Below are 12643 nucleotides of genomic sequence, written 5' to 3' on the forward strand. Positions count from 1 at the left end.
GATATTATTGATGCATATGTATAGTTAATTTTTAGAAGCAAAGAAATAATTATACAGGGCTAGGGTTGTGGCTCAGTGGTAGAGTACTTGCCTAGCATGTGTGAGGCACTGGGTTTGATCCCTGGCACCACACGAAAGTAAAAACAAATAAAGTATTGTATCCATCTACAAATAAAAAAATATTTTAAAAAAAGAAATAATTATATTTATTTTGTAAGTTGAAATATCATAGCTAACATAATAAATGCTAGTGCTAGTATTAGAAGAGACAGTAAACCCCAGAACTGTGTTATGACTTAAAAATATGCCAAGAATAAGACAAAGTTATGCCTCAAAGTTTCTGTTTGGGAACAGCCCCCTGCTTACACGGAATGTGTGATACCTTTGTAGTCTTATCCCTGGCTTCAATGCACATAAAGTATGTAATAAGCATGAAAAGAGCCATTCTGTGGAGGATCAATTATGGCTGGCTGGCAATGATCCAAGGAGGCCTATGGATGCTGAAACAGACCTTGAGTACCTACTGTCTTAACTACCTACTGAAAATATTTTTATTTTTTACAAAGTCATTTATCTCTACCCTTGAATCAGCAAGTATTTTGATGAAAACTATCTGTTTTGTGGTTTTGGAGTCTGTTGGCAAATGGTTAGAGCACCTTGTAACTCCTGATTGGTTTTCTCTTGACTAGGTGCAGGAGCCAGGAGGACTTTGTTTTCAGTTGTTTGCAATGTAGGAACTTCTTCCTCATCTGTTAAGTCCTCCATGTCCCCAAAGAGAGTGGCCAAATTTTCTTTCTGGTCTTCCATCTTTCCCACTTCATCAACAGCCTCTTCTGTATACGATTCACCATCACCATCAGCATCAAAGAGTTCGTCGAACGTGTCAGGTTTACCATCTTCCTGGGGCAAGGAGTTACCTTCTTCTGAATTACAAGCCAAGGCTGACTCATTTTCCTCCAGCAGAGCTGTCAGCAAAGACAAATCATCTTCCTCCACTGGAGGAAATAAAGGAGGGAAATTAAGCCTACCTGAGAAATTGCTCATGACAAGCATAGTTAAATATTCAACATAACAAAACTATTAAAATCAATTTACAGATTCACCATTTTGCCTGATTCATTGTTCTCCTTGTATCTACATTTCCTGGCCTCAGATACTTCTTAGAGGGCTTAAGACTAATAATTAAAAAACAGTAATCATAGATTCAGGCCTTAGCTGTGTATGCTTCCTTACTTTTTAACTAAATTTTGAGTTTTTTTTTTTTTTTAAATACAGAAAAGTATACTAAAAGTATTCATGTCCCATCATCCAGAATTAGCCATCACTAACATTTTTTCTGGCCTTTCAAGTAAGTAGCAGGGATCTATCATGCCAGATCTTTTCCCAACTTCTTACCACTCCCTATAGCAATCACTTTCATAATTTGGGGGTATCATTCTGGCCCATTTCCATACTTTTACATAAATATATAGGTAGTAAGAGTCAATACATGATATTGTTGTCTTAAAAAGAAACATAAATATTTCACACTGTATTTATTACTCGGTATCCACTGGTCATTCTATATTCCTTGTAAAATTAAACCAAATCAAAATAGTTCTAGTTTATTTCTTTTATTTTTTGTATCATATTCTATAGTAAGGCCGTATCAATAATCCATTTGGCAATAAATAACATTAGGTTATTCCCAATTCTAAAAATGATTCTAAAAAGATATATATATATCTTCTTGCACACGTGTGTTTCTTGGAAGTGAATTGCTGGATTGTTGGGAATGTACACTTTCTATTTTAGCAGATACTGCTAAGCTATTCTCAAAGTGGAAGGACACCAGTATCTTGAATTTTTTTTTTTTTGCCAAAGATGACTTAAAAATTATCGCACTCTTCTGACTGGCATTTCCTGGATTACTGGTGAGGTCAAGAATCTTTTATGATTACTGGCAAGTTGTAGTTCTTCTTTCTTAATTAGTTTATTTTCTTTGCTCATTCCTTCTTCCCCACATTTGGGCACTATTCCTTTATAAAATCAGAGGTATTTAGAGCAAAATGTCAAGGATATCTGACTGATTGCCCTCATTTGAAAGATAAGGGCTGGAATGGGTAGGAACTTGTTCAGATAAACAGGAGACAGGTCAGTGTGGCTAGTAAGGAGTTCTCTAGATCAACAAACCAACCCCTTCTACCACTCTATACTCTCATAGCAGATGGAAAGAGCAAAAGGCTAGTCTTATATCCTAGAATGTTCTGACAAGCCTAATGTTTAAGAGTCAGATGTCATTTAAAAATTAGTTTCAATTATTGGGTCAACAAAGACTTCAAGACTGCAGCGTGTAGCATGAGAAGAGAGGTGATCCTAGCTCCCTGTGCTTCAGAGAAATTGCAACATCTCTAAATCAAAGCAGAGAGGCCTCTACTACCTCTCATTTCTAGCTGCCAAAGAAAGTACATCACAGGAAGAGGGCTTGACTCTTTTTCTTTCTTTTCCATAGTACTGGAGAATGAACCTAGGTGCATGCTAGGCAAATGCTCCCAGTGGGCTATATCACTAGCCCTCAAAGACTCTTAATTCCCATGCTTCTCTCACATATTCTCAAGTTCCCTGACAAAATTTTAACCATGAGTAAACGACTACCACCTCTACACTAGCACGCTACCTGGTCAATATTACTGGGAAAAGACATGCTATCATGCTAATTGGCCTACATTTAAATTTATGCCAGCAATAATAAATAGGCATTCAACAATGCTCAAAAAATGCTTCCCCAATACATTTCCTTTCCCTTTCCCTACTTCACACAGCCTTTCCTCAAACCACCTATATCCCCACCTCTCTTTACTCTTGGCTGATGACCTTGATTTATATTTATCTTACTCCCTTGATGAAAATGTAAGGAGGAACAAGGTTCAACAGTGTATCCCCAGTACCAGTAAACTTTTTATTCTCTCTAGGTTGGCCAAATTGTGAAGCCATGCCAACCAAATTAGTTTTTCCTACTGGATACTATGATTTCTTAGCACATATCCAAGCACCTCTTATTTTCATGTCCACCTCACAGAAAAAGTTATGGTTTGTGTTACATAAACTATTCTATAGTTTAATGATTTTAGGAAAACAAGAAACTATCATCATACCATAGTGCAATGAGTTTCATGTATACCACAGGGTAATGAATTTCAACATTTAGTTTTATAATCTTTTTTTCCTTAAAAAGTATAATAATCTTGAATTTTTTTTAAAAAAAAATCTAATTTCAAACAATGACCTCAAATATGCAACCAGAAAAATAATGCATTTTATTTGTCAAGGTCCCTTTACAATCAATACAAGTCATTTTTATGCTGCTTCAGGCTAAGCTTTGCAAACTCTTTACTGACTTGTACTGTGCACACATCCATGAAAAAAATGAAAGTTAGAAAGGACTGTTAAGAGTTGGGGATGTAGCTCGGTAGGACAGTGCTTGCCTAGCGTATATGAGGACCTGGGTTCAATCCCCAACATTGAAACAACAACAGAAAAAACTGTTAAGACGTTTTAACTTTGAGAGATGCTGTCCTTGGGGGTGGGAGATACCCTGGGGATGTGGCTCAGTGGTTAAGCACCTCTGGGTTCAATCCCCCACTATCATCCCCCTTAAAAGAAGAAAGGACAGTCAGAATTTAAGTCAGATCTAGACTAAGACTAAAACGATTTCAACATATTTCCACATCAAATGCAAGCTCTTGAGATCTGACTTCCTGGTTCAAATCCCTGATCTGACAGTTTGACCAGTGACAAGTTACTAAATATCCCTGACTTCTTTTCTATAAAATACAGTGGCTATGAAGATTAAGTAAGTTAATATATGTAAGGATCTTAGCAAATGCTTGCCACATTTTAAGTACCTGTCAGCAAGCAGTATTATGAAAGACAATTACAGTTGCCAGAGGGAAAAGAAAAATCTCACTTAGTGAAAACAAATAACATTCAGAGACTAAAATGAGATCTCTTTTGAACCACTGAGATAATATTATGCTCAGGGTAGGAAAGCATTTTCACTATTTTGTAAGTAGAATAACAAGTCCATGCAGAAAAGTGTGGTTTTCCATGAAACAAAGAGAAATTAAGAAAATAACCAGGTCTTACCATCCATGCTGTCAAAAGAACAGTTGTGACCAGGAACTGAAGGAGGATTAGATGGCCAAGAGGATGAGTACTGTAGAATCTTGGCTGTGTGAAATCAACACAAGAAGTCACCTTTGATTCTTTTTGGTCTAACAGTGTATATCCAACAAATCCCATGGGCTATAACCTTAGAATTCATCTAGAATCTGACAATTTCTCATCTTTTCTCTGCCCACAGCCAACACTATCTCCTCTTTACACGTAAACAATCTTCTTTTTCTTGTCTTCACACTATGATTACAGAAATCATACATTGGTGAAATGTAGTAGAGTAGTTTGTATAATACAAGGTGGTAGAAATGAGACAGACTATGAATAAGAATCATTGAGGCTGGTCTAAATATTAGGGCTGGTATCCCATATTATTTATTATAATGCACACGATGTTGACTTTATCCATAGTAGCTTAGTGTGTAATTACTTAGTTCCAGCCTTTGTCAGAATTTTAATTCAATATTAGTTAGCAAAGCACAGAGGAGCTTTTTGAGAGAAAAATATATCATTCTGTGTGCTCTCCTTTTTTTCATTTAAAGTGACTTATTAAATTGCAAGGTTATTTAGACTTAACTTACGTATATGTCACTTTCACAAGTACAATGTCAAGATATTGATTATGGTGCTTTCTTTTTATTTATTGAACAAACATTTCCATGTACCCTATCGCATGTAATGTAGGATGTTATTCACTAGGGAATCCAGTGAAGAGTTAGGAGCAAACTTGGTTCACTGCTATAACCAGCCCCTGCCTTCTCTCAGAACATACTCACTCTCATATCCAGGGCCATTCAACAAGTATTATGGGTTTTATTGCCAAACTATTGCTCAAATCTTTCAGTTTTCTCCAATCTCACTGACAAAACCCTAATATGAGCCACTATTAATCTTTTGTCTGGACTATTATGTTAGCTTCCTATATTGGTTTCTTTGCTTCCTACAATCTGTTTTCCATACAACAGTCACCATAATCTTTCCCTAGTAAACATACAAGATCATAGTATTTCCTTAACTGAAATTCTTTAATGGTTTTTCATTGCACTTAAAAACAAAATTTACAAAGCCTGCGAGGCAATGGATACTGTCTCACCTTGTATTTCTACTTCCTCATCTTTTCTGTGTATACCCCATCCAACTCTACCCACTTCCCAAACTATGCTCCAGCCAGACAGGCCTGCTTTCAGGCCTCAGGCACTTTTGTTTGGAAAGCTCCGCCAGAGCTTCTCATCCTCACTTACCTCTCCATTTTTCTAAGTTTTCCCAGACCAGCCTATTTGCTAAGCTTCCTTCTATATCCCTCTCATCATAAAGGAAAGGAAGATATCCTTTCGTCTATCTTATGGCACATCATCCATCACCGTGAACTTGTTTGTTAATCTATTTTCCTCCTTAGACCGCAAGCCTCCTCCTAAGGGCAGACATCACGTGTCCGGAGGTCGGCAAATGCAGCTTTCAGTACTGGTTAGGAAATTAAATTACTGATTAGACAAACAAAGTAACGAATCAATAATGAACAAAAGGCAATCATTTGGCAAGTATTTTTAAAGGTTACTCTTTAAAAAACAAAACAAAACTGATTTCTTAAGCAGGAGACCCCGCGCCCAGGCGGGTCTTCCCCGCGGTGCCGCACCCTTAGCGCACCCTCCCCAGGCCGGTGCTCAGCAGCTCGCCCCCACTGCAGGCCGATCCCGGATCTCGCCCACCCAAGCGCCCAGGGTTCTGCGCCTCTCATGCTCAGACTCCTCCAAGTCCTCCCACAGACGCGCAGGGGTCACCCGCACGCCCAGAACCCGCGTTTCTTACCCGGCGCCGGCTACAAGACCCAGTCTACCGCGGAACCCGCCAAAATTAAAACTCGGGCCAGCCCCTGCTTCTGACGTCAGACGCATGCGGCCGCAGAACCGTACTGATTGGCTACGCTAGAGCTCTCCTAGGCGAATACCAGGGGAGCGAGCGAAACACGGCCCCTGCGCAGAGCAATCTGATTTGCTTACGTCACCGGGTGCCCTCTTTGTTGAGGGCACCGCAACTTCCGTGAAGTTCTTGGATGGACCCTGTAAAATAGAGTCTGACGCCCCCCAGCGTCAGGATGTCTTTACAGTATTTTTATACGCGGTCCAAACTCGTTTCTTCACCGTTTTAAGGAATGAATGATCCAGTTCTTCGCAACTGCATTTTCTCCTTTCCACGAGGTGGAGGCTAAGAATTGCCTCAGAGAAGCCCCGACATTTGCCAAACGCTTACTGCTGCGCTCACAAATTTCCTGTGGGGTAAGTAGATATAGGGCGAAACAAGCTGGTTGATTATCTCACTTAGCTTTGCTGGCCTTATGTCCAGTTGATATTCGAACTCAAAAGCAAAAAATTCTATTTTTGACTGCAACCTTCGGAAAATAACTTTTATTTTTAGGTTTCCTTTCATTATTTGTAAAATGAGGGAAAGGCTAGATGACATTCCTTGACTTACAAACCACTATTCCCAGATAGTTCTAGGTCCACAGGTTTTGAGAATTGTAACAGGTGTCAGAGTTCATAATAACTTGGCAGGAAGCCATATTTTTCACAGAACACTGTAGTAAATTCAGATCTCTTGGTGAATTTACATTCTAAAAATAGTGTTCTGGGCTGGGGTTGTGTTTGGTCTCAGTGGTAGAGCACTTGCTTAGCATGTGTGAGGCACTGGGTTCCATTCTCAGCACCAAATTGTGGTATATATGTGTATTAAGAATTGTAATGCAAATAAAAAAACAGCACATGTATAATGGCATAAAATAAAGTTCATTGACAACTAAAAAAAATTTTTAAAAAAGGTGTTTGTACATAATATTAAGAATACAGTTTTTAAGTGCAGACTTATCTTCTACATAAGTTCAAAGACTTCCGAGCAGACAAGTTTTTAATGGACCAAAATGATCATGTCTTTTTTTCTCTTGAGGACACTATTCAGGCATGGTATTCCCCCAATGCATTTGATATAAGATGTTATTTTGTCCAATGCATCTACCTTCATTTTAGAACAATTAAAACCAGCTTTAAGATGACTGATAAACAAACAATCCCGACATCATCTACATGGATTTTTTCCCTCCGTGTATTAATGCTCCACTTATGAGCTCAACCTGGGAGCAATACCTTTTGAGAACTGTGAGTGCTGAAAATTTCACAGTATTGAAGAGACTACAAAAAATCAAATTGAAGAAAGGTGTTTAAATGTATCACTGCATCTAATTATAAAAGTTCATCATTGATTTAGTTTTAGCCATCATGTAGAAATTCCTTGACAAATTCTGATTGGTAGTCTAGAGTTGGTTTCTTCACCTTGACTTTTAGGTCCTCTTTGCATCCCATGCTATGCAAGGAGTAGGAAACAGTACCAATCTTTAAGCCCTCAAATCTTCCTTGAGTGAGGGAGCAAGCCATTCTTATGGGATTTAGAATAGTGGCAATTTTGAGGAAAGAGATGGGATTGATTTTGAGAAAAAAATGAGAGCAGATTTAGGACCCATTGAAAGTGGGGATATTAAACAAAAAGAGGGTGAGGATTACTGATAGATTTTGGATTTATGCAACTGGGTGTTTTTTGAGGCAATGCAATGAAATAGGGGACACAGGAAAAACATAACATGTTTAGAGGAGTCAATAGATTCTGTTTTCAATTTCATAATGAGATGTATCTAAGATACTGATTAAGAAAGGCCAAATAGTCAGCTTAATCTCCAGTCTGGGGTTCTTGGGAGAGGTTGATGTCTCCTTAGAATAAAAACAGAGGCCCATGAACAATAGTTTTGAGAATCATAAAAAAATACCTAAAAATGAGATCTAAACAGAGTTTATATTACAGGGGTTCTTAATCTTTTGGCGGGTTTGTGATATCACAAACCTCTTTGAGAAAATACTGAAAGTGATTCTATTTTTCCTCTTGGAAAAATATACACTCAGAATCTGAAGATTTTGCATACTTTTTCAGGGGTTCACATATTTTACTGAAGTTCATCCATAGACATCTCTCAGATTAAGAGCCTCAGGCATAGAAGGTCAGAACCCTGGGGAGCACAAGAATTTGAGGGGCAAGAAGCAGAGGTAAATAGGAGCAGCCAAAGACAGAAACTGAGCAGGAGCAACCAGAGGGGTTAGGAAAGTGAATGATCCTATTTTGGGTGTGATGGTGCAGGCTTGTAATCCTAGCAATTTGGGAGGCTGAGGCAGGAATATCAAGGCCAGCCTCAGCAACTTAGTGAGGACCTGTCTCAAAATAAAAAGGGTTGGGGATGTAGCTAAGTGGTAGAATGCCTCTAGGTTCAACCTTCATTACTATAAAAGAGAAAAAAAAAACAAACAAAAAATTGAACTACTTTTATCCCAAGGCCATAGGGCACCCTGACCATGTCCTTTACATGCCCCTGTTCTCTCCCATCCTTCTTCCAGCTGTACCCTTTCTCACAGGGAGATGAGCCCCAGGACCAAGGGAATATACCACCAGGATCATGGGCAACCCCCTATAATCAAAGCTCTATGTCATAGGCCCCTGGAATTTTCTAACCAATTGATCTAAGCCTGTGTCAAGGGCCTTACTTGGGCCTCAGCCTCTGGTTGTCCTTCCAAGGGCCAATCCTTTGTCTAAGATAGTGGCTGGGGTAAGGGTGCAGGAAGCTTGAATAGCAGGCTGGGTGTCTTGTTGCTTGTGAAAGAGGCACAAAACAAGGTTGGGAGGCCTAAGGCCCACTGTTCATATGCCATAATTCAGTGTGAAACCCTAGGAGATGGTAAGTTTTAACCATAAATTTTCAAATGGTACACATAGAGTATACAGGCCTCAGTTTATATTCTTGCCCCCAGGTTTTCCCAGTGTAAGAGATGGGTCTGCAGAAAATGATGGCATAGAATTCCAAGAAAGGAGACTTTTAGGAAGGAAATGGCTATTGTCAGTGCTATAAAGCAGTGCTTCTTAAAGTCTAGTCCCTGGACCAGCAGCATCACTATTACCTGGGAACTCATTGGAAATCATATGCTTGCCGTTCCTGCGGTGATGACCTCCCCACGAGAACATGCCTCTCGCAAAAAAATCTCCTTCATCCCTCTCCAGAAGAGAAGAGGAAACACAAGAAGTGGTTCCTGGTGCAGAGCCCCAATTCCTATTTCATGGATGTGAAGTGCCCAAGATGCAATAAAATCACCACAGTTTTTAACCATGCACAAAGAATAGTTTTTTTGTGTGTTGATTGCTCCACTGTTCTCTGCCAGCCTACAGGAAGAAAAGCAAGACTTAAAGAAGGATGTTCCTTCAGGAGGAAGCAGCACTAAAAGCAGCCTGAATCAAGATGAGTGGGAAAACATACCAATAAACACTTTTTGGATATTAAAAAAAAAAGAAATCACATGCTTGGGCCTCATATCCTATCTGTTGAATAAGAAATGCAAGATAAGACTGGACATTTCTCTGTTCAGCCTCTGTAATATCTTTCTATAGCACTGGTTAGAGTGTATCAGAATCACAGTGAGGGCCTTTTAAAATATATCACAAAACAAGAAAGGGAAACAAAAGAGAAAGGTTAGTCTCCAAAGGGCATAAATGCCATGAGTCCATTATGCTGCTGAAGTCCTCACTCACTGTGTCCAGTTACACAGGCTCTAGCTCATATCTCCTGAATCTTTTCTCTCCCCTACATCCTCACTCTTTAGTCTCTCATCATCTTTCATCTTTAGCTATTGCTGATCCATTTCCAGTCTCACACTATTCCTATCTATTTCTCTTGTTGCCTCCATTTATAAAACAATCTTGGCATCGCTTTTCCCTGAAAAAAATCTATCAGTCACCTCTCAGTTCCTATAAATTTCAAACTTATAGACTCAACTTCCACCCACTTTTTCAATAATCTGAACTCTTATCTTTCCCCACTAAAGTAGTCTTTTTTTCCAACTACACTGAACTATTCCTTCTTCCTCAAGTATTCCAGGCACTGGCATGCCTCAGAGCCATTTACATGTAAATACCTCTGCTTGGAATGATTTCAACCATTGGGTCAACATCAACTACTACCTGGTCAGCTTCTACTCATCCATCTAAGCTCTGGCCAAGCATCCCTCCTCTGTGAAGCTCCTCTGGATCCCCTGGACTAAACTTTCCTATTTGGTATTTCCTTGAGCTCTACACTAGTCTTGTTCATAGAACTTGCCATGGTGCTCCCTAATTGTTTGTATCTTTTTCTTCCTACTATAATGTGAGCATCTAGAGAGAAGGGAACCATGTTTTGCTCATCTTCCTACATCATCCTCTATTTTCTCTCACTGCTACTGTCTGGCGCACAATGTTTATGGAAAGGAAAAACGAAATAGCACATTTTTTTTAACAAGTTACTGATCATTTGAGGACAATGTCTGGATTAGAAGATTTTAGGGAGGATCACATGAGAATATCCAGTACATTTTCACACAAAAGAGCCATAATAGTCCATTGCCTTATGTAGAAAAGTGTTAGGCAAACATGTGATTCCTGTTCCAGGTTTTAACAGTGTAATATGGGAGATATGACAATGCATAAGAGGTAAATAACAACAGGTGACTACCAATTTTGCTAGAGGGGCAGGAACATATAGAGAAAAGGAGGCAGAAACATTAAAGGAAATATGTAGAAACTAATTATCTGGAGGATGGTAAACACAGGTCAAAACCTTTTTTATATATAGTTTTAGTTATACATGGATGCAATATCCTTATTTTATTTGTTTATTTTTTTAATGTGGTGCTGAGGATTGAACCCAGTGCCTCACACATGCTAGGCAAGTGCTCTATCACTGAGCAACAACCCCAGCCCCCAAAACCTTTACTTATACATAATAAAAAGACATGTTTGAGCAGATGGAAGAGGAAGGTGGATATACAGAAAAAAGATAAGGCTAAGTACTGAGACTGCATGCAACCTTGAAGATTGCATGATTTTAACTGCCACTTACAACTATGGAACTTTGGATAAGTTACTCCTCAGTGACTCCACTTACTTCTCTGTTCAGTAGGGATTATAATTGTTATTTCATAGGACATTTGAAGATATTTAAATGGAAAAACTTGAAAATATATATAATGTGCCCGGTACATGGAAGCATTAAACGTGTACTAATTTATATTCTCATTACTCTGTAAGGAGATTAATCAGAAGATTAATCAGAAGGCTTAATCTTCTTAATCAGAAGATTAAGCCTATTAAAGATGGTGCTCAGGAACTGAAACACAAGACACTAGGGGCAGAGAACTTGTTAGAAGGTTGTGACAGTCACAACTATGAGAATACAGAGACAAATGGGGAGCAGGTGAAGGTAAACCTATCTGCTTTGGTAACTGACCAGAGGAAAGCACCTGTGGTAGGAAAAGGAGAAGACAATGGCCAGGGTGTTACTACCTGGGAGACTGGCAGAACCATAGAAATACACTAGAAACCTAGAGAGGAGCTTGTTTTGGATAGGCAGAGATGTGGTGTGAATTTCAGCAGGGTCTTTAAATTTGTGACTGAAGCCAGGAGGATATATAGCCAATACCCCAAACTGTATTTGAAACCTTTTAAGTTTAACCTCTTAAACAGTTTGAGGTATTGGCTAGTGAACATAGTTGAGTTCTCTAAGTAGACAGACTAGAAGTGTATTATCTTTGAGTATATTTACCTAATTAATGAGCCAAATAATTAAACCAGTTCTTCTGTCCTGACCCAGGAGGAGGGAATTCTATTCAAAATGAGACCTATTAGAAGTAAGAGCCTGGATGCCCTGCATCCCTCACCTCCCTGTAGGCATCAGTTTATATCTACTTCACATCTCTTATCCTCTGTGGTATAGAATTTTCTACAGTCTTATCTCAAACCTGAATTTGTCCAATGTACTGGACAAAGATGCTTTACTGAGAGAAATGCTATGCTTGCTCAGCAAAGACCCTCTACTTAAAGATGTGTGGCCTTTCTGAGAAAGAAGAAAACTAATCTCCTTAATTGTCATAACAGAATATTCCATTTGTTGCTCAAATAGATGTTTATTTCCCTTCAACCAATGCAGCAGTTACTTTAAACAACAGGGCAGAACCCTCTATCTTATGACTTCAACTGGTGTTTTGCAAAGGGAAACCAATAAAATGTCTAGTTGCCAGGTGTGATGATGCATTTATAATACCAAGTTTCCAGTACAGTACAGAGAGAGAGAGAGAGAGAGAGAGAGAGAGAGAGAGAGAGAGAGAGAGAGAGAGAGAAGAAGAAGGAGGAGGAGGAGGAGGAGGAGGAGGAGGAGGTTCAGTGTTCCAATTAATCCATAAGAATATTAAACATATTTCTTCCTTGGTTTTGCTGGATAAATAATTGTGTATGTGTGTGTGTGTATGAGAGAGAGAGAGAGAGAGAGAGAGAGAGAGAGAGAGAGAGAGATGAAATAACTTTCACCCTTGATTATAGATCCATATATTTAAAAGACAAAATGGCTACAGAAAGTTCACTAAGAGTTCTGGAATCCATG

The 12643-nt window shown here is 38.9% G+C and overlaps 2 protein-coding genes and 1 pseudogene across 7 annotated transcripts in view; 1 reads left to right on the forward strand and 2 right to left on the reverse strand.

The window, feature by feature from the left end:
* The window catches only part of Mcm10 (minichromosome maintenance 10 replication initiation factor), a 32710-nt gene extending 28446 nt beyond the window's left edge, over positions 1–4264 (reverse strand). The window contains exons 1-2 of one of the 2 annotated variants that reach the window (XM_078023527.1): positions 4126–4264; positions 657–995 (exon numbers count right to left, since the gene is read on the reverse strand). In XM_078023527.1, the coding sequence (XP_077879653.1) occupies positions 657–995; positions 4126–4132 (346 nt within the window). In that variant the 5' untranslated portion in view covers positions 4133–4264. Of the gene's footprint in view, positions 1–91; positions 166–656; positions 996–4125 lie in introns of those variants that run through there. The other variant, XM_078023528.1, reaches the window with a different exon arrangement.
* Positions 950–12643, reverse strand: part of Optn (optineurin) — a 58810-nt gene continuing 47116 nt past the window's right edge. For 2 of the 5 annotated variants that reach the window (XM_078023531.1, XM_078023529.1), the window contains exon 15: positions 5686–6421. The gene's annotated coding sequence lies outside the window, so the exon portion shown is untranslated. Of the gene's footprint in view, positions 996–4125; positions 4210–5685; positions 6422–6542; positions 9400–12643 lie in introns of those variants that run through there. The other 3 variants (XR_013426747.1, XR_013426746.1, XM_078023530.1) reach the window with 3 other exon arrangements.
* Positions 9297–9537, forward strand: LOC120887637 (small ribosomal subunit protein eS27-like pseudogene; annotated as a pseudogene).

The sequence above is a fragment of the Ictidomys tridecemlineatus genome, chromosome 10, assembly GCF_052094955.1.
Source record: "Ictidomys tridecemlineatus isolate mIctTri1 chromosome 10, mIctTri1.hap1, whole genome shotgun sequence".
Classification (NCBI taxonomy): domain Eukaryota; kingdom Metazoa; phylum Chordata; class Mammalia; order Rodentia; family Sciuridae; genus Ictidomys; species Ictidomys tridecemlineatus.